At 33.8% G+C, this 23,527-nt stretch overlaps 1 protein-coding gene across 1 annotated transcript in view; it reads left to right on the top strand.

Annotated features, from left to right (window-relative positions):
* Positions 1-15,575, top strand: part of LOC106133903 (uncharacterized) — an 80,449-nt gene extending 64,874 nt beyond the window's left edge. Inside the window, 4 exon segments of the mRNA XM_060953859.1 lie at positions 7,214-7,297; positions 12,276-12,420; positions 14,358-14,480; positions 14,688-15,575. Coding sequence (XP_060809842.1) covers positions 7,214-7,297; positions 12,276-12,420; positions 14,358-14,480; positions 14,688-14,752 — 417 coding nt within the window. The 3' untranslated portion in view covers positions 14,753-15,575.
* Positions 15,576-23,527: the final 7,952 nt, after the last annotated feature.

Genomic DNA, 23,527 nt, shown 5'->3' on the forward strand with positions numbered 1-23,527 from the left:
ATGAAACCTGTACATTCTGGCAACTGGATGTGTAACTATTAGTCTATATCCCAAATTGACACCTAATTTTAATATCTAACTTGCTAGAGTAGTATAAAGGTAGAGGATTACTTCACCTATTGTACCTACCTTTGAGGCTCAATAAAGTTTTGAATAAATCCATACTAATATTTACTACGAAATTAAGTTTATTTGTCTGTCTCAATACGCGTTATCCACAGAACCGATCTTCTTGAAATTATAAGTATACATATATTATTAAGATAATAAAGAATCCGGAAAAGGACATAGGGTTTACTTTTTATCCCGGTAAAAACATCCGTTTCTGTGGGATTTACGAAAATGCTGTATTCTTTGGAAAGCGGCGCTAAATTCGCGCGTAAATTAATGCATTTATTGTAAAATTGGTTAGCGGAGGTAAAATGTGATTTGCTAAGAATAACTCTCCCCTTAGAAAGGTGACGCCACAAAATATAACGCCAAGAGCATGATACAAATCCATTAACTTCTTTAATTTTTTTGGAGATCCAATGAATGAATGAATTCTTTCGAGACTATGTGTCACATTAATTAAAAATTTTCCCATTGACCCAACTTTAGCATTAAACTTCTACCGATAGGGTTTCCCATTTCAGACCTTTTTATACTAAGATTTAACGTTCGCCGAGCGTATCCTGTTTTGAGAAATGGTGCAAAATGAACGTTTACTTGCATAAATTTTGTTTCTTAAAGCAAACATAAAATGGCTTTGTTTGTCCTTAATCCGTACCTGGGTTTGATGAGGGTGGCCGGGTAGCCACACGTTTGCTAAAACATCGGACGGATTTGGGTACAGTGTCATTAAATATTAACGGGAAACACTCAAGTTGCGCTTTCGTCGTTTTAAACAGGGACTAATTAAGTTCGTTGTAACTAAGAAATAGCACTTTTGTTGATGTTAAAATAAACCACTTACTATTGTATACCTTCATACATAAAATAACGCCTATTTCCAGAGGGGTAGGCAGAGTTTACATTTTTCCACAAGCCACGATCTCAGCATAATACTTTCTCGTAATCCACATTTTGTCATGCAAGCTCGTTGGTTTCGGGTACTCTTTACTTGACCTTTTGTCAGAACGTCTCAGATTTGATCTAGTTACATTCATCTAGGCACTACATTTGAGTCGACTCCGATTTATGTATGATTAAATTATTTTCATGGTCTAACCAAAATAAAATCTTTGAATCTTGTGATTCAGTCAAGCTAATAACATCACCATTAGACAATTTATTTTAGGGCCGTATTCAAATAATTCCAAATTTTATTACGTAAATGCCAGCATTATTGTCAAACACATAAAATAAGTCAGTAACTAGTAATGAAAATGTACGTCAATTAAAATCTATTTTAACCAATTAGTATTGGAAACAGTACTATTGAAGCCTTGGCGTAAGTGTTAATTACACATTAATTATCTATTAAATAATGTTGGATTATTTGTGCACCAATTTCCGGCAGGAAATATAACTAATTAAATAATCAATGACAGCATTTTCCACTATTCTCTATTTATGGATTGTTTTGAAAAACAAGAATAAGATATTGTTTTGTAACAACAATATCTTATTATTGTTTTTGAAGAAATTAGCTGGCATACCTATCCATAACGGTAATATTAACGTAAGATTCTTCGGCAATAAAATAGCAACTTGTCTCTATTTGTACTCAATTTCCTCAGTAAGCCATACAACTGAACGTTTCAGTCTTTTTAAAACTGTTGGCTATGTCTACCCAGTTAGGGATAAAGACGTGTTTGCATGTATGTATACGTTACAGCATTGAGGTCACAAATGAATTCTAAGCCCTAAAGAATAATGATGGTAAAAAAAAAATACAAGCTTTTGTACAAATCGTAGAATTTCTACTCGTAAAGAACAAGTTTTGTTTGTAAAAAAAAATTCTGCACTTTCCATGTATGCATTACAGCATGTTTGGATCATAAAACAGAGTAGGTTTCCATACAAACAAAATATGAAAAGTGAAAACAATTTACTCTCCCATATCAATTGGTGAATCATCTGACAAAGCTTAGAAAAAAAATCTTATTTTATCGTTTATACTATAATAGATATTAAAATGTTATTTAATAGAATTCCTGAATTCCATTCAGTTGACTGAATTTTCAGGTTTTCTCATGATGTTTTCCCTCGTCGTATCAGTTAGAAAATAGACATTGGTACATTACATAACCGAGGGAGGATTTGAACCTGTGCCCTCACACTCATTACTTAACCATTCGACTAGCAAAGCTTTAAAACTTCGCAAATATCTCTTATTTTCACTTTCAAAGAAGTTAAAACTTTATCTTACTTCCATCATAAGTACCTACCTACAGGGACGAAAGTTGGATGGAAATAAATTGTTTTCAGTCTAATTTATCATTAACAAGCGAAAATGAGTTGTTAGATTGATCGGCAGTGGCAATAAAAATAATTCATTCCTTAATAAGTCATGTGAAAAAGCAGATACCTAATATTTTGTTTTCTCAGGAAAATTTTTAAATACATATTTATACATATAATCACGTCTATATCCCTTGCGAGGTACGTTACATACATTACAGTATTTTCAAATACGGAAGATTACAGTATTTTCAAATATAGTAATCTGAATTAAACGCGCAATTTATTTCATAGATAATAGCACGGAATCCTTCGTGCGCGAGTTCTGCTCGCACTTGGCCGGTTTTATCATACAGACATGAATGGAAAATAATTAAATTTTCATAAACTTGCGGCATTTCAAATCCGAGGCAACGCGCGGACAGACAGCGTCACAGCTGCGATATATCGGATTTATCCGACATTAAAATTGAGTGTTCTAATTTAAAGTTTATTGACGTATCTTTTATTGTCAGTTCTTTTTAAATGCCAATAACTGAATATATAAGTATTTCAGATTTAAGTTTTCCTTCTCTTTAGATGATTTAGCGTTTTTTTAAACATGAACTTACTACCTCTTAAAACGCGCACTACCTCTGCCCCACAGTGGCCGTATTTGCAAATACTATTACCCTAGCTGGGTTGGGTTTCTATCATAAACCCTTCAGCTGTCTACGCCGTCTCGTCTCGTTGTAGGGGAGCATTTAGTTCATCTTCTCCCCCACCAGCTTCCTTCTGTAAATTGAAATTTTCATAAAATTAAGCCACCACCTCTCAGTTAATCGTGCTTTAAACAACGACGCTGTGCAGCCCAGCAAGAAGTCCTATTGATTTTACTTGTATTACCTTGCCTGGATCGTGGACACAATCGAAGCGAGGGAAAAGTTCCTAGTGAGGCTATTTCTAAGACGTTACTAGGATAAGCAGTATAACGATCAGAAAACCTTTTTGCATCATATCACAAATTATCTACTTTCTCAAAAAATATGACGACTATAAGTATCATATTTTTTTGTACGGTAGTTTCATAAGAGCGCTTGATGGATAAAAAAAATATTCATCGTCTTTTCTATAATATACAAGCATTCTCATAATGGATCTTTTGAACTCAATTGCTTTCGAAGAAAGAGAATTATGGAGCTTTCTAAGAAACAATCTCTAGATAAAAGGCAATTCGTAAAGCTAAAAAAATTACAATATCCGTTAGTTCTAAGAGCCTTGACAAAGGAGTTGTCAATTGATTATTAATCTTTAAGTTTATCCATAGAAATCGTAATTAGTACGGTCTCATTTTCATATTGATTCATAACATTATTCTGTGGCTTAAAATAGATTAAATCAAATTAACATACAGGGCGTTATGCCCGGAAGTACATCAAATCTTTGATTCCAACTTCTTATGTTTTTACCCCACGCATACCTTATTCATCTGCGTTACAGATACAGTATACATTTCAGAAATATATGTTCTTGTTGCAAATTATCTTCCAGCTCGGGATATACCAAATATATATGTATGTCACTAATAATAGTAGTCACTAACTTTCCAGGAATGAAAACAATGTAAAGCATACATTTCAAATCAACATTTTTATCCAAATAAAATAATTTAGGTATTAATTTACGCAATTGTCTAATTATTTAATTAACATTCATGATTCTATTAGGTATTTAATTGAGGTGCCAAATTTTGTACCCTTGAATAAACAGGAGATGGAATCAATTATGTTGTATGAAAACAATTTTTATATTTTATAATTTATAACGCTTAAAACGCTCCTGGAAATAAACTTTTATTTGCTAGACTGCACTATCAGATCAGCGAGAGAATGGGATGACAAAACTTTGTTTGTGACAACAATAGGACAAATAGGAAAGTATGTTTCTTTAAACACACTTTAACATATGTGTGGCATTAATATTAAAAAAAAAGCTTTTGCATTCAGAAAAGGCATTGGTACATGGCCGAAGTGGGTACCTTACCGATTCCACCACCGACGCTTATAAAGTAGATAGATAGATTGATAATTCATTTATTTGATTTGCTACACACAATTTACAATTTCATATGAAATACAAATTAATTAGGGTGTGAGTTGCAGCAATACAAAAAGGTCACAACTCAACGAATTTATTGCTATAGAGCAATACGCTGATTTTCAGTTATGACCTAAGTGCTAGTGCAGATCAAGGTGCAAGGTGCAAGTAAATGCTAAATCCAAGTGCCGTTCCACGTAAGGAATGCCCATGCTAAATTTAAATTTACTTCCAGCAATTTGGGCTTTACGTCAATATGCCAGTTAATCAGTCAATGTGCTCCTTGATGCATTTAGATTATTAAAATCTACTCGTAGCTAAAGAATCGTTTCGAATATTATACCTACACGCCTATGTTATAACTTTATCTATGAAGTATTGCATTTTCATAGAAGATTAAATAGACTTACCGTGTGGGCATATACTATTAGGGTTACTTTACCTTATGATTGGCTATTGACATGGAACTAGAAGGCCTCGTCAGCTGCCGTGATAAGGTAGTAACCCAATTGTGTCCCTGCTAACACTATTCCGGATCACTTTGACAAAACCAAAGTATTACAAACTAGTAAATAGGAGACGATTTTAGTTGAGTAGCTCCTTACCTTAAACAAATACCTTATATGAACGAGGACTAAGCAAAAGAAGTATGGGAGAGGCGTATACATACATATACGAGGAGAGTTAGGTTTATTAGCTAGCGAGTTGTCATCATCCAAATATGTTGTTTATAACTAGCTTTTTCCGGGTTTCCGCTCTGGTGAGAGTTAACATACATACATATACATATTACGTTTTTATTAGAAAGAGACTCGAAACCCATATTTAATCAAACGGCTTGTTGGAAGTGGATTTCAGAGGCAACAAGGTTATTAGTCCAACGCGCAATAGAAGAACCCCAAAGTAAATAGGTATATCTGCGAAGAAAAAGAGATTCGTAATCGATTTCCGAAACAATCTGTGCAAATTTTTTTATAAACTAAAACACAAACAAAATATTCTCAGTTAATGAAACAACTCAGTTGAGCTAAAATAGATAAAGTTTTGTGAGATTATTCGTTTTACGAGTAAACAAAAAAACAAAACTTTTCTCTGTATTATTAACATGAATCCTCAGCTTATTCCCTAAGCAAAAACGAATACGTTACCGAAAAAAACGACAGCCACTGGAATATTAGACTGATATTTTATATTTAAATGAGTTGCTATTTACGAGGGCCATAATGTTGTTTTAAGTTATACTTTCATTTTAAATTTAAATTAGGCAGCAGGGCTGGTGAACGGCGCGGAAAAAGGATTCTGAAATCCCTTTCATCTTACCTCGTTTTGTGAACATGTCCTCAAATCTTTTAGTAATTCGAAATCCTTTTTGAAAACGCCGATAAAAATTAATGACTTTGCTTTTAATTAAGCTGTTCAATCGTGTTTAATTTTGTTATAATCATGATATTTTTTAAATTGCCGCTCGACTGTGATAATTTTTGTTCATCCCTGGATGAAAACATGATAATTTATTTATAATTAACAAGTCATTGTATCTATGTAGATAGAATGTATATGTATGTATTGTAATGTTACAAATATAATTATTTCGTAAGCAAAATAGTGTTGTCGACACCAAAAAATTTTTTACACGATGAAAATAATGTCTACGTTATCTTCATTTAAAAATACACGCTTTATCTTTGTATTATCCGTATATTCTTAACCTTAAATATAATTCATTAGTTTAAGTTTTAAATCATAAAAATAATGTCTCATTTACAAGACTTCTTCTAAAGCGCGCCAGCCCTGAATGCTTGACTAGTGAGATTTTTCAAGGACTTAGATAAGGCGTATGTTACTCTCTCGCTCTTTTCGATTTGCCTTCATAAATAGAGAGAGATTAAGAGTAAGAAAAAAGCCATAGTGCCTTATTTTAGGCGATGAGTATGAGTAAATATATTAATTTCAATTCCATCATTAAGCGGTACAGCTGAACGATTTCAAGTCTGTTAGCTATAGCTATCGTCACCGAACTATCATTAGTTGACCTCGGAAATCAACAATAGCTTACGATATTGAGCTTTAATACTATCGATAGTATTGTTGGGTGTCAATACTGTTGACCGTAACTGAGCTGTCGACACTAATGCTTTCACCCAACTATCGATAGACTGTCGATAAAGGACTAATAATCGACAGCACTACTATTAGCTCTTAGAATGGGATAACGACGTGATTATACATATATATGCTTTATTACAAGCTCCACTGGTTGAGCGAATCCCTTCAGTCAACCCTGCCTTAGGTCTGATATCTCCATCCTCTTATAATCTAAGTATTTCCGTATTCGTTTACCGTTTAAGTATTTTTGGCTCATTTAGTCATTGGTCCGTTAATTTATTTTTCCTTTTGTAATCGGTTGTGAGTCGGGTAAGTGGGTGATTAACCTTCTGTACCCGGGGGTAATGATTCGGCTGCCGCCTTTTGAGCGTTTGCGTGCAAGTTGAGACCACATTCAGGGTTAACGTGGTCTTGGGTGGTTTTGATGTAAGTACTAGGACGATAGTCATGCCTTTATGGACAAGTTGATGTGGCCTTTACTTATTCAGCAACAGGCAATTTTGGAGTAATAGTCTCGTCAGGTTTTCGATAAATTACACTGTGCGCGAACAAAACCACAATCAAAAGCTTCTGTTGTAATCTATACATACAATTATATATAATGATAAATATAACAATATATGATAAATATAACCTTTGTTCCCAGATCTATGCAATGGTTTGCGTGATATCACAGTTCCAGGAATATCTGGAAGGTCGTGGAACAGCTGCTTTTGACTACTCGGACAGGGTGAGTTACCTAATTTATTTTCGTGTATCTTGTGGGAAATAGAGAAAAGAAATCTTACCACGTCATGGATGTGGTAGTAAGATAAGTAATAACTTTTTAGAAACGTTACCTTTTGACCGTTAACACTGCAATCTAAACCACTGCAGTGAAGGTATAAAATTGAATTCCCGTTGAATCAATCACCCACATTGTCATCGGCGTTGACGCACATGTTTTGATCGGTCGCTTTGTTCAATTGTATTCAGTTTTAGTGATACGTGGTGCTAAATGAAACCATAAAACATAATAGTAACATGTTATAGTTACTTAACAAAAGATTATTTTTTTGGAATTTCCCACCACAATTTTAATGCCTATAATTTTAACTAGACTAGTGTGTTAACAAGACTAGTATTTTGTATTTCAGGACGCCAGATGTTAAATTCTTTATATACTTGAAATAAGTGCATAAGTAGAATTGTTTTATTAATACCAATTTATTATCAATCAATTATCAGTTTGCTAGATGTAGAGTATAATAATATTTCAAGATTATTTTGTTCCACGAGAAATAATGAGCTTTTAAAAGTATTAAAACTAATCTAGGACTATGTGTAATTATAAGCACTTTTAACATTACTACGTGCATTTGTATATATGAAATAAGAAGATAAGCGCGCAGCGATAACAGACGAATAGTAAAAATAATCAAACTATTAATAAATTTTTGCTCGTAAGTTGGGCTTGTAATCAACAACACAAAGGATTGGATCCGTATAATATTAAGATCTATATAATATTACGTTAGTCACTTACGCTCAAACTGGTAACGGAATTGGTTGGTAATAAACCAGGATTGGCGCATTTTATCCGGATGTTCCCGCGGGACGCCCCGGAAAACTCGTTATAAATAACTGTACCCGTCTGTCACAGATAATTTATCAAAATATAGTAAAAATAACAAAAGCCCTAAACCAATAAAAAGATGTGGAAACAAATTGATTGATAAACAATAAATGATTTGATTTAGGTACTGGGTTGATAAAAGATGTGTTATTGTATCTATCTTTTTGCGTGTTAAGTGTTTTATAAGTTTCGAAAGATCTTAAATGGACATTATCCGTATCATACTTTTTTTCGACGTTTTGTGACGACACATTTATGGAATAAACGTTTTAACAAAATTTATTGATAGCTTAATATCCGATTGTATTTTTTTATACGGAACCCTCACTTTAGAATTAACTTCATACAAAGCTCGTCCGGTTTTTAATCTAGGCCCAATATCAGAACTCTGTTGCCCCTTTTTATCGACTTGCAAAAAGGGTTTTTCAATTTCTCATTTTGTTGGAAACATTTTTATATTTCGGACAATTCGTCACCAATATTGCTAGCAGCTGCACGTGACTTCATTTGCATCCTCTTTTATGCCATACTAGTAAGTGCCCGTGATTTCGTTCACGTTTCTTTAATGGAATTTATTTTCTAATAAATCTCTCAAATTTACAAGAAAATAAATTCCTACGAGCTAACCATTTTAATTAATCTTGCTAGCTCCTTATACTCTTAGCTCTGCCCGTGCTCTTTTATAAATTCCTGATTTTACATTTCCAGGAAATAAAGTACCTATTCTTTGTTTGACCTTGTATAATTAAGTACATACATACATACGTACATAAAATCACGCCTCTTTCCCGGAGGGGTAGGCAGAGACTACCTCTTTCCACTTGCCACGATCCCTGCATACTTCCTTTGCTTCATCCACATTCATAACTATCTTCATGCAAGCTCGGCGGTTTCGGGTACTTTTGACCTGACCCTTTACCAGGACGTCCTTAATTTGATCAAGATATGTTCGTCTAGGTCTTCCCACCCCGACCTTTCCCTCCACACTCTCCATGTATATCTGCTTAGTCAACCTGTTTTCATTCATCCTCTCCACATGACCGAACCATCTCAACATACCCTTTTCTATTCCTGTAACTACATCTTTTGTATAATTAAGTAATTCATACAAAATTTCATCAAAATCTGTCTAACGCCTTAGTTGTGATAATACTTATATATAAAATCATAAAGGAACATTCACGGTTTCATATTTTACGATCATAAGCGCGAGCCAAATTTGGAAACAATAGGCTGGACATGGAATAGTGGCTTATCCATACATAATTGATTGATTCCAAAGAATACAAGTCATTTTCGAACACCCTTGGATTGACCCAGATATCCAAAAGAACACGTATAGTTAGTACTCGAATACACCCCTGCTATGCCCCTGCGGAAAGCCGGAATGGGGTCAATGTACTCATCAATGTGAACGAACAATTTTATGTTAGGGACCAAGCCCAAAATTGTGAAAAAACGGTTGGTAGGTATACAAAGAAATTTCTAAACATGCTTGGTGCGTACGTATTTCGAACACGTAAAACTCCATCGAAAAAAGAAACCAGCCAAGCTGTGTAAGCAATTGTGGTTTTCTTTTTTTAATTTGAACGTATGTGCTCTTTGGTAGGTATAGACAAATTACATCACTTTATTGGATTAAAATTTACACTTCTGCTCGTACAATATATTTGGGGCAAAAAAACGATGTTTAGAGTCCAAATTTTATAATTATATATAATTGGAATACTGAGTCAAGGATAGCAAAAATGAAAGAATCATAAAAAAAATTATTTAATACGACGATAACTTATGTTTTTAATTATATCTAACTTCTACCGTTTCCAATGCGTTACTGTAGAAGAAGATACATATAACTATAGCCTAAAAAATTGATGGTTATCAGATCGAAAATCCCTTTGTACGTAAATATATATTTGCCGCCTGGATAAATACATAAGAGGATAACGGTATCCGTTTTCAACTTAAAAATACGGAACCTTGAAAAATTACGAAATTCCAATTTAAATCTGTCGAAAGTTCCGTTATCCCGTATCCATGTCACTAAACTATTGAACCGGAAAAATAATTGTTTTCACCGAACTTCTCTAGGGATGTTGAAACAATTTTTAGAAGGGTTAAAGTAAGTAAAAAAAGTTATTAATATCATTATCAATTAAAACAGGAAATACGAAAGTAGGATGCACATTAATAATTTAAATCAACTGTGAATGATTGTAATATTACGATGACACATACATACATACATATAATCAAGTCCATATCTCTTGCGGGTATTAGTATGGGCCGTGTGGTTCCCGGCACCAATACAAAATAGAATAAGACCACTTTTCCCATGGATGTCGTAAAAGGCGACTAAGGGATAGGCTTACAAACTTGGGATTCTTTTTTAGGCGATGGGCTAGCAACCTGTCACTATTTGAATCTCAATTCTATCATTAAGCCAAGTAGCTGAATGTGGCCATTCAGTCTTTTCAAGACTGTTGGCTCTGTCTACCCCGCAAGGGATATAGACGTGACCATATGTATGTATGCATGTATGTATTAGGATGATAACGATAGGAAAAAGTCCCGTCTGTTTGTACGTACACAAGTCTTAAAATTTTCTGGTCGTGATAATTTTTTTTTTGTTACATCTGTGCTATGATAGGTTATAATTGTGTCACTTGAACACCTGATTTACCACCATGATACACTTTTTCTCGCGTACATTTTTCTAGTAATTATTATATGTGTTTTTCTACATTTTCTCCAATAAAATAGGTTCATAATTTTTTGTATTACTGGGAAAGCAACTATAAATCTATAAATAAAAAATACGAGTACTTATTTCATGTTTTATGTGGACATGTTAATTATAGTATACACATTTTACTATAATTCCATTACTTCCATTAGATATATACCTACATATACAATATCTTCCTCTTGACAAGCGTACATAGAAATTTGAATAATAAGCCAATTAATTATTCAAATTTCTGTGCGTACGGCTTATGTATGTATGTATGTTTATTATAATATAGTGTACACAGAATGGGTTAGGTAAAATAAAAACGATGTGTTCTTTTTCAACAAATAAATATAGAATACGCCAAAGTATTAGTTTAAGTTAATGTTAAAGTTAAATTTAACGGTAATAACGCTCACAACAAAAGTATACGCTATTCGCAAAAAAATGACGAAAACCATCGTTTGGAAAATTGTAACGTAAATTATGCCCGAATTTTTTAGAGAGAGAGATTAGACGAATTCCAATGATATAGTTGCCGTTATAGTTAATACTAGAGGCCGCCCGCGACTTCGTCCGCATGGAAACCCTATCAATCCCGCGGGAACTCCGGGATAAAAAGTAGCCTATATGTTATTCTGGGTCTTCAGCTATCTTCATACCAAATTTTATCGTAATCGGTTCAGTAGTTTTTGCGTAAAAGAGTAACAAACATAACCTTCTTAAGACTCAATTGCATAAGTACCTATACGCAAAATTTTAAGAATATTGGTTCGAACAATCAAATAAACGAACAAATTTATTTTCGCATTTATAGTATTAGTGTAACGTAGTGACTTGCCGCTTTTTACTTAATTATCTAGTTCTTTTATTGTCTGCTGGTTGACTGGAAGAGATCCCTTCATTGGATAAGTCGGCCATTGCAAATGATTTATTATATATATAAATATACTATTTCTTGTAACTGTGTAAATTTCTGTGCAATATAGATACATACATACTTATGGTCACGTCTATATCCTTTGCGGGGTAGACAGAGCCAACAGACTTGAAAAGACTGAATGGCCACGTTCAGCTATTGGGCTTAATGATAAAATTGAGATTGAGATAGTGACAGGTTGCTAGCCCATCGCCTAACTAAGAATCCCAAGTTTGTAAGCCTATCCCTTAGTCGCCTTTTACGACATCCATGAGAAAGAGATGGAGTGGTCCTATTCTTTTTGTATTGGTGCCGGGAACCACACGGCAATAAAAATATATTAATTAACAAAATTAGTTCAGGTTTTGTTGAAAATTTCACAAATTTACTGAGCATATAAATGCTTGTCTGAATTTACATTAATTTCTTTTTTTTTTATACAGATGGCAGCTGTGCAATACACGGCTACGGCCCAGCACACCACCACCACGAGCTCCGCCCCGAGCGGCCGCCGCAGGTCAGCTGGCAAACCCATGCCCAGCAGGTGTGACCCAGATGAGTTCTCCGAAGTCCCCACTAAAACTATCAGTAAGTTGCTTTTCACTACTCATTTTAGTTAGGCAATATCAAATATATACATTTATCATGACGGCCTCTGTGGCTCAGCGGTAGTACGCTTGTCTGTGACACCGGAGGTCCCGGGTTCGAATCCCGGTCAAGGCATGATGAGAAAAGAACTTTTTCTGATTGTCCTGGGTCTTGGATGTTTATCTATATAAGTATTTATTATAAAATATAGTATCGTTGAGTTAGTATCTCGTAACACAAGTTTCGAACTTACTTCGAGGCTAACTCAATCAGTGTAATTTGTCCCGTATATATTTATATATTTATCATGTGTTTATTCCTTACAAGAAAGTCAATAGTCTTGAAAAGACTCGAAGGTAAAGTTCACTTGTACTACGTTATAACTGACTACGTACAGTACTCGTACAGCCGTTGTAAACTAACTATTACTGGGCGTTGGAAGATAAAATTACCTTGTAACCTTGGAAAATGCAGGGGATCACATAAACAAGTACCTATATATCTTAAAATACCAACGAAAATGGGAAGTTAATTAATTTCAATTCTTGTCAATTAAAGTTCGTGAATTACAACGCTTTTCAGTTTTCCTGCTATAAAGATGCATCAAATATTCTTCAACTTCGGAAAAGCTTTGTTAATCGTCATCTTGCTAAAGATAATGAAACCAATTAACTTCTATTTCAGACAATTTGCGCTTGTTAAAACTTGTTTAGGGTTGTACTAAACAGTTGGGCCTTCGTTACAGAATAGAGTTCACTGTATGAATTCGTGACAATGCATATTATCTTACACAATTACTGCCCAAAGTGAATGAGACAGGCGTTTTGGGTTAACTTTCTTTGTAGAGATATTTCCTGTATTAATTAATAGCTGTCAGTAATTTTGTTAATGCCCTGGTGACATTCCTGTTCGGTTTATCGGGTTATATAATATAATAGGGATAAGGTAAATGTAACTGATTACTTACCAAAGAAAATTCATCAATCCACCTAGTTCATTGAACAGATTACCCAAAAATTCATCAACATTATAATTAGGATGAGGACTTAGATAATTTGATGACGAAAGCATTCACAATCGAAGGATTTAAATAAATCTCCTCAAAAATTACATAGCAACCAAAGACCAATACAATTATATTTAACTTGTTTTTTAATATAAAATAGCCTTTACTTAAGATTAAACTCCGCTTCATATTACTGCTAAAACATAATTATTGCCTCAATTTTATATTGATACTTCAAGCAAAACCACTTTTCAGGAATTCATTGACCATTGATACCCAAAATAAGTTACTGGACCTCAATATACACTTCCGTCCCTATGACAAATAGTCGCAAAAAAAGAGGAACAAAATAAATAGAAAAGAATAAAAAATATAAAAGCGTACAGGATTTGACAGCTTACAGCCGGTATCACAGGATCTCTCCCGATTTTCCCGAGTATTATTCGTACTGTCTTTTGTTCTCGAATAAGAATTGAAACACAAATAATGATTTCCTGCCTATGGAGTAGTTTGTTTTATAGTGTGTTTCCTTTGAAACATTGGTGAAGTTTTCTAATAATAAATTTCATATCGCATCTCTGACGAGTAAAAGATCAATCTTTTTCCACTGAAATTAGTGTAAATTATTACATTTCATTGGAATTATTTACTATCGAATTAATGTGAGATTGTAAGAATTTTCTTAAAATATAATGTGTAGTCTATTTGCATAATAAATGAAAAAGTGAGTAAACTAAATATAAATTTTAGAAAGGTGAACCACGGTAGAAAAATATGACCCCTGGTTCAACTAGTTATTAGGAAGTGAACTATGGGAAGACATAAATGTCCGAATTGGTATACTCAGGTGGACCAACAGGATGAACCAGTATCAAACTGAATCTATATAAAATCAAATTGCGATAATAATGAGATCAATTCCTCCACCCAGCCTCCGTGTTGTCTAAGCCAAGTCGGTCAGCGGTGAAGAAGCACGTGCAGTTCCCAGACGAGCAGAGCTGCATTGAAGAGGCGCCAGAGATTCCCACTCAGACGGACCCGGAGGAAAAACCAGGTCAGTAAACCATAAACAACAGTAATCCACAAGTCGTGGTTGAATCCTTTAGACCCCTCGTATTAAATGCACAGGATTTTCAATTCTTTTATGTCCAGTCGCAAGGAACTAAAACGTACGTCGCCACGACAGCTCTTGTGACTTAGCTGAAGAGGGAACGACGACAATCTGCCGTGGGTTTTGTGTTTATTCACGACCTTGTTCCAGAAACCCGCGTTATCAGCTCGCTCTGGATGGAGCTGGAGTCGGAAGCGCCCGCGCCGGAACGCTGACGCCGGCGCAGCGAGCAGTACTACCGGCCCGTGTCTCGCGCGCGACTCGAACGCCGCAAGATGTCCGCCGCCGGGGTACCGCCCGCAGACGCCACGGACGATAAAGATTCCTATCTCTAAAGTGTGAAATATGACAATGGTAGCACCCCGCGATGACATATCTCTTCTATAGGTACTCGATTTAACTTCATAGCCAGATGTATGTAGGAACAATTTACTTATTTCCTTGATTGATACGACATAATGAGCTTTTAAAACAGACGTACTTTCCTTTCTAGATACATGATATCTCTTACATTACAGGATAATATCTTGACAGCTAAATCAATGTCACCAATTTGCTTGTATTAGCATAATGAGCTTTGTAAACTGCAAACGTCCGTTAAGGGGTACCGCCCGCAGACGCCACGGAAGATAAGGATTTATATTTCTAGTGTGAAACACGACAATTGTACCCACGATGACATCTCCTCTATCAAGATATCTCTTTCATTACATATAGGTAACTCTTTCGATACGAGATAACATGTTCAGAGTCAAATGGATATAATCAATGCACATTGATTAATAAGACATATATTAGCTTCAAACACCGCAAATGTCCGTTACATATATAAGCTTCAAAAACCACCAATGTCCGATAAAGGCCACCGCACGCAGATGTAACAGTCTATGTAGATTCCTATTCCTAAATTGTTACACATGACAATAGTAGCGTCTCGCGATGACTTACTATTCTTTAGGAACAGGACTTCACTTTAGAACTGTTTATTGTTGATAGATAGGACGTAATGAGCTTTGAAAATGCAAGATGTCCACTAAGACACAAGGATTAGTATGTCCAAAAAGATTAGTATGTCCAAAAAGATTAGTATGTCCAAAAATATTAGTATGTCTATAATGTTAATTGTGCACGAAGACTGACATATCTTTCCTCTGTTTTGTCCCTACTTAACTTTTTCTAGCAGGGCTAGGCAAGCGAAGAAGCGTTTTGTAAAATATCACCGTCAGCTGATAGACTACCGCTCCATTCTATGGCGTTAATTATTTTTAAAGTCTATAGACAAACGCTTCGTGTAATTATATTTTTTTCTACTGCTGTCTAGAAATAACGTAATAGAAATACCTGTGCAATTTATCTACGTCGTACTACAGGATAATTTAATCGAAATATTGTTATAAGCCAAATATATTAACGATGGATAATCTTACGTACCTATAATGATAATCAATGCCATTAATATGCTTGCTGTATTTACCTGATTGATACGGGATTAAGACATAATGAGCTTCGATAACCACAAGATGGAGTACCGCCTACACAGAACAAATACGGTCGGTGCATAGTATAGATAATATGTATTGTAAATACTAATTTAATTATGTTAAGTTATTTTCCTGCTGAGCGAATTAAAATTATTTTATAAAGAAGTTGCATCTATACTATTTATAAGTTTTGAGAGTGATTGGCAAATAGAGAAATACCAATGTGGATGGTTATTACAGAAGCCTTACACGGAGTCCGGTTTACCTATAAGACGAGAGTGGTACTTCATGGATCTCAAGACTAGTAAATTCCAATTTCTTCAGCTAATTAATGTACCTACATAATACAAACACGTCACATCTAATGGGATAGACAGAACCGACAGAAGACCGAAAGGCCACGTTCAGCTGAATATAGCTAGTACTTACGGGAGATTTCAAACTGGTTGTCGAATGGTATTAACCTCTTGTTTACTGAATTAATAATTCATGAGTAATTGACGATAGTTAGTTCAAAGTCCTTTGGTCGCACTAACTGACTACTATAAATCAATGATGAATGTAACTTTTTTATACACTCTTAACATTTTACTTATTCGGTAGAAATTTTCATTACAAAGGCTAATTATTGTTTGAATAAATGAAGCTTCAAGACGATTGCAGCGACTATTACGAATTGCCAAGTTATTGATTTTTTAATTTCTTAAACGTTTTCTATAATTACTACGGCGTTGGTGTTGCGTTGAGTAGAGTACGGTAAGTCTACGAAGCTACGACTTTTTCTACGAAAGTCTACGATATTTTCTACGTCTACAATGCTACGAAAAATAGAAAACAAAAGTTATTTATGACTCCACTGAGACCTTTTTTGCCTTCATTACAAGACTAATTTTATTCTCTCAGAGTTAGACAGAACAGTTATATGATTTGGTTTCCATAACCTTGGCCAAACGAATAAAAAGTAAAAGAGCTGGTTGATTTTTCGTTATTAATATATTTTGTCACAGTTTTTTGTAAAATTATGTATTATTGGTGACAATAACCAAACCTCTGTTAGTAAAAAATGTCAAAAAGAACATAAAAATATAACTGGAACTCTGTTAAAATGTTTCGTGTGTAACTCTGTTAAAATATATTTAAAAAACAATTGATTATATTAATATGATTCCTTTTAAACAAACCACACTTGAAGTCATCGATCACGTAGTATAGTTCCAAGAGGAGTGCTTAAACGATTAAAGCCTTAAGAGATAGTTGTTCTTTTGGTAACAATGACAAGGAGGCTGAATTTATGATTGATAAGCAGATGAAATGTATGACGGAAAACATTTAGTTGTTGTTAGTTTTTTTTGTATACCTACTTTCTCAATATAAAATATATATTTTTAATAATTAAAAAAAGCTCGTGGAATGTAAAAATTGTAGCTGTGTTTTAAACTACTAGGTGTAAGAGGATCGCCTTAAGTAATATGCCTGATTAATAAATGTTGCTATTGCGCCAAGCGCCAAAAATGACTTTCATAAAGCAAGAGCGGACCAAACTAAAAGAAAAAAAAATATTCGCGATTGTTGCTGACATGAAATTCTGGATAAATTTGAATTTCTGTGGTGGCAGATGATATCACAATTATAGTTGGGAAGTGCCATAAATAAAAAATATATAATAAATAAAATTGCTACTGTATAAACTAAATAAACCTTTATATAATAACATTACCCAAATATCCTTTATTTATAAATTTAGTTAGGATGTAGAATGTTGTGTTAAAATGTAGTGATAATGAAATTTTGACGATGTTTTTCATACAAAATTCATTTGTAAATATTTTTATACAGGATTATTGACAAATTTGTTTCGTTTATTCTTTCGTAACTAAGTATACTTTTTGCTCTTGTTCTTTTACACAACTCCACCTTGAAATTTACAATAAACCTTTGTCATTACGTCTGTCATTTAAATTTATGGTATAATTATCTCTCTTAAGGTACACTCCACATTTTTCAATTAATAATGGTAAAGTATTCACGTATTTTTTTATGCCCCAACTCAAATGTCTCCTATGGTTCCATACGCATACCCCCTTTCATTTCGCCAAATTCGCTAAACCATAATGTCTCTGCTTTTGATCAAAGGCGTCGGCGAGTTACGTTGGCCCCTTTGTCTAACAATAAATGGGATTTCACATAGGCACCTCATTAAAATTGGGATACGTACCTTTATATAGCGGTTTGTGGCAAACTCGTTACTACATCGGGATAGACGGGAGGTGCCCCGGATATAACACAGGATCCTCTCGACGTGGGCACGTGAGATCCCGGATAGAAGACCGAGTTACTGTCTTGTTGCAAGACGATAAAGTCCGTTTTAAAATAACGTGTAGAGAATGAGGCAGTGGCGGATTGAATAGACAGAAAATATGGTTTTACCTTCTTAATTTAAAAGTTGTACAATATGGAGAAAAGTGCTGTTCAATATAAATTTTAACTTCTATTGGTCCTACAAAGTCCCATACATTTTCTTCCTTGCAGCACAAACAAACACCGCATAGAGTTTTTATAGTTACCTATAGAGTTTCTCAACTTGAAATAAGGTATAAGAAGATGATAAAAATATTAGTTATGCATCATTTAAACTCAAAAGGCAATCGAAGCAAATAAATAATGCGAATTGTCATGATTTATTCATGAAAAAACTCATATTGAGTTTGAATAAAAATCTCTGGGACTCGATAAATGGGGAGGCGAAGCGATTGTAAAAGTTATAGAATACTCCCGGTATTTTGGTGCCGTGTGGTTTCCAGAACTTTAAAATAAAAGCATCTTTTCCGTAGATATTACAGGAGGCAACTTAGGAAATAAGCGCTTGCAACAACAAAGTTTTAAACACATCGTGAACCGGATTTACCCACTTCTGAATCGTGATAACGCAACAAGGACAAGCGCTGGTCAAGTTTTTTAACCAAGCGAATCCTGTCTGACATACAACAACCTTTCAAAAGAACCTAACTATTTGTAGGATTATTATAAACTAGCTGTGCCCGCGACTTCGTCCGCGTGGAGTATATTTTGGGCATCATTGAAGCCCTCAAGGATGAAAAATTTACCCCGTTTCTTTCACATTTTCCATTATTTCTTCGCTCCTAATAGTTGCAGCGTGATGTTATATAGCCTAAAGCCTTCCTCGATAATGCTATATTCAACACAAAAACAAATTTTTCAATTCGAACCAGTAGTTCCTGAGATTAGCGCGTTCAAACAAAAAAACTCTTCAGCTTTATAATATTAGTTAAGATGTTGGCTGAATTTGCATATTTCCTCACGATATTTTTCTTCAAAGTAAGAGAATCAGTTAACATTCAAAGAAACGGACTCAGTACACGTTGTTAGTCGAGTACCTTAGCTGTTCGTCCGACACTCTTCAGAATTAACTTTATTGACGATTATAATAAACATCATAGTACCAAGTCAGTATACTTGATTGGCACAGATCTATAAAAATACAATCAGAAAAAATAAGTTTCAACACTTACGGCTTTTTTTATGTGATTTTATATGGAACCCACCACGTTTCGTAACTAGTACGTCGTATCTGTTCATATGAGTAGGTAGGTATGTATATATAAAATATCATTGGGATTCATCGGTTACTTTGATGTTCCATTATATGTCGAAGCGATTTCGCCATCCCCTTACACTCTCTTGGCAATCATATCTTTTTTTAGACCCAGATTATTGTGGAGTACCTTCATAATATTGTTAATACAAAAATGTTTCAACGTATTTTTTATTCAGAGAGAGTTTATATCACTATTTGAGAAAAGTAACGTAAAAAGAAATTTAAAAGAGAGTTGATGAGAAGTAGCGGGCAGAAACTTGGTGTTTTCATTGCTACACGACCAGCATTGAAGCTTGAGAACAAGTTATAGAAAATATTTCCCCCTAAAAGCCAACATACTATAAGCACATCACCCTAAGATATAAAATCGGATCCACTGTCTGTTTTGCCTACTCACCTTGTAACTTTTGATAGAAATTTCTCAAACTATCTTCATTCATCTACTAATTGGGGCTTTGTTACAACTGCTACAATTTATGGGGTAACATTAGCTTTTAACTATTTTATCACAGATAATCCCAATTACATCATACATGAAGTCGGTAAAAAATAAAAAGACATCATTGTTCTATACGCAAATATAGTAAGAGCAATTTTAAAGTGTTAAAAATTACTTCCTTGAAAAAGCGATTCTTTTCCAACTGTCATGCTTCACTTTGTACGATTTCAGCATATTTTTAAAAGGCGTGAAAACTTGCGACCTTTAGTGATGCGACAAATCTTTCGACAGCGTCATAAAAGTGGATCAGCGTTATCAAATCCTATTCACACAGGTGGATACGAGTATAAGTAGAACTAGTCACGTCTTGTTTTTTTATCAGTGGTTACAGTTTTCCTATTAAATTCAACTCATCAATGGTGCGGGAGTTTCTTTGAAGAAAATGTTACAATATGTACGAGTCGCGTCAAATAACAATTTTGACTCAACTTTCTGAGATTTTACCTAATACTACAAAAGAAGAAAAAATATAAATTGACTTGAAATTTTTTAAACATATTAAGTTTTATATATCTATACATACATATGTAACAATAAAGTGCTAATATGTAAAAAAGAACTATCGAATCCAAATTGTGACTTTATCGAATTGTGATTTTATTGAAAAAGAAGTATCGATGTTTGTGCAACACTTGGAGATATTCCGTATCGGGACAAGAACGGGAAATTGAGCAGAACTCGAGTTAAATCAGTATACTTTTTATTGCTTACTCTTTGGAAGGAACGGAAAAGCGCACTGCAATATTTAACTTCATTCGAGTTTTGCACAGTTCTAATGCTGGTTTTATTTTTTGCATTATTTGATCTCATCTTTCAGTTTTTAATTTATGTTTTTGTAGAAAAGTAAAATAAAGCGAATAAACAAAAATTTATCAGAGAGCGCGCAACTCCATTAGTCTACGCCACCGAAAAGAGATTTATTATTTTAAGTATTTAAATGGCGGATTTACACAAGTAAACTCGAATTCAATGTTTTTCATTTTCTACATTAGTTTAAAAAGAAGTTCATTTTAATAATGTAGTCTTGGTTGCATTTGAACAAGGCCCCTGTCCTCCGGGTCAGACGGTAATCAAAATATTAAACAAAATATCTGTGCCCAAAAACATGTTGAATTCAACGCTTATTCAGAAATCTGGTGTATAGATATAATTATACTTAAAGTTTATAAAAACTGAAATTCTATATTTTTTACCTCCCTATCCCTATCATTAAAATAAAGAACCTGCATACTTTAATTAATTATAGGAAGTGTCTAGTCTGCCACCAGTGGTCATTTAATAAAAATAAATATACTGCCACTTGTGGTTAGATAAAAAATAGTATTATTCTGCCGCTATAGGCAGAATAACAAATAAGGCTATTCTGCCACAAGTGGCAAGTCAAACCAACTAAATATTCTACCGCTAGCTAGAGGCAGTATACCCACCAAAAATAAACAGCCACCAAAGCTGAGGCAAGCCTTTTGCGGCAATTGATATACTTATCAAAAAGTAGTTAATGATACACGATTTCTAAGAAATATATTTATTTTTCATGTACGAGTACATAACAATGTTTATTTAGATATTGTTCTTTTTTTTCTTAAGTCCTACTACTGTACTACTATCCGAAAACGCAGAGGTCGACCCAAAGAACATGATCTAACCATGCCCTATGGGTCGACCTCTGCGTTTTCGGACAGCTGGTAATCTTATTGTTTGATTAACAAGAGCATTACAGGTCTGTGCCTGATTATTAAAAATATGCTTGATTTAATGCCTTTAGCATTAGCTAAAGGCATTAAATCAGGCATATTTTTGTTTTTATATACGTAAGGGGCATAACATACAGAACCCTCACCGCAAAAACTCTTTACTTGTCTGATTTTCCATATTGCCTGTTTTAAACCTTATTATACCTTTGCCTACTTATACAGATATATATAATATAATACTTTGGCACTGTTAAATTAATGTTCTAACTGTGTAAATTATTTATGAACTATTTACAATACTTTATGTTATAAATGTATAAAGGTTTAAAAAAAAAGATTGTATTTAGAAAAGTATGTAGATATTTTAAAGATCGGCAACTTTAAAAGGCGGTCGAAGGGAACAGGGTAAGAGAAGCTAGTCAAGTTTGTATAAATCTATTCATTAGGTGTATATTTTGTATAATATCAGAGTGATCGAACATACGGCATGGAAATTGATTGAAGATTAGTAATTAATAAGAAAAACACGATCTATGGTTTAACTTATAATAACCAATATCAAATATTATTTATTAAAATTTTGGAAATGCTAAAATTTGGTGCCAATACGGTATTTTGTATTTTTTAAAAACGCGTTTGCACTTCTATTAGAGATTGAGACGTATGAGAATACTGATAACGCAGAATTTCATAAATGTATATCATCCTAAAATCATTCGGCTTTTATACTTTCACTTATAAAAGTACAACTCTTTTATTTATCATAGACAAGAAATAGTTGAGATAGATGTTTGTGTTAAAACATAAAATTATCTATATCTAATACTTACAAATGTGCAATAGATGAATAAGTATTTCCCGATTTTTGGTAAAAGTACGATTCAAATAAAAAAAAAATATTATTAGTGGTAAGACTTTTAAACCATATATCAATGTTTGTAATAGATTTACAGAATTATAATATGAATACTAATTCTATAATTATTATAGATTGTAAACCTGCCTACTTTTTGAAAAATCTATTGTATCAAAGTGTCTTGACAATATCACTCAAAATTTGTTAAAAGACAGACAGTAGTCCTATTTGCATATGTTGTCTATTTAAAATAAATTGCATTACCTGAAAATATATAAATGTGTATGTTAGATTAGATAGTACATAGTACTGTTTCAAAAATATTTAATGATATATACTGTTAATATAATATACTGAATGTTTCATAATTACAAATACCCCATATATGATAGTGTAATCTAAGCAAATGGATATTCAATAAAACATGAACCCTCGAAAGCCGTTTCAACTTATGAAATTAGCGTTTGTCGCATAGGTTAAGTTTATAAAACTCCCGAAGCATATCCGAAAGAAATAGTACCTATTAAAATATGAGGTAACGTTTTGAGGTATATATCGCAGATATAAACGGACTATAAATTATGAATATTAAAAGTTACTTTATCGCTGTTTACTTAACGGGAATCCCGAGCCTGAAACTTTGGCGCCATGGCAGTAATTAATCAGAAAGCTTTTTCCACGAGCCGTGACAGTCAATTTTGCCTGATCTGTAATTAGTGGGTGGCTGTCGTCAGCAAAATACGCCCTGAATGTATCCACACTGAGTTTCACAAAGGTTGATATGAAATTAATTCCATTCGGTGTCATTATAATTAAATTTTCCAAGATTATTTCTTAGAAACAA

Source organism: Amyelois transitella, chromosome Z (assembly GCF_032362555.1).
Source record: "Amyelois transitella isolate CPQ chromosome Z, ilAmyTran1.1, whole genome shotgun sequence".
Lineage (NCBI taxonomy): Eukaryota > Metazoa > Arthropoda > Insecta > Lepidoptera > Pyralidae > Amyelois > Amyelois transitella.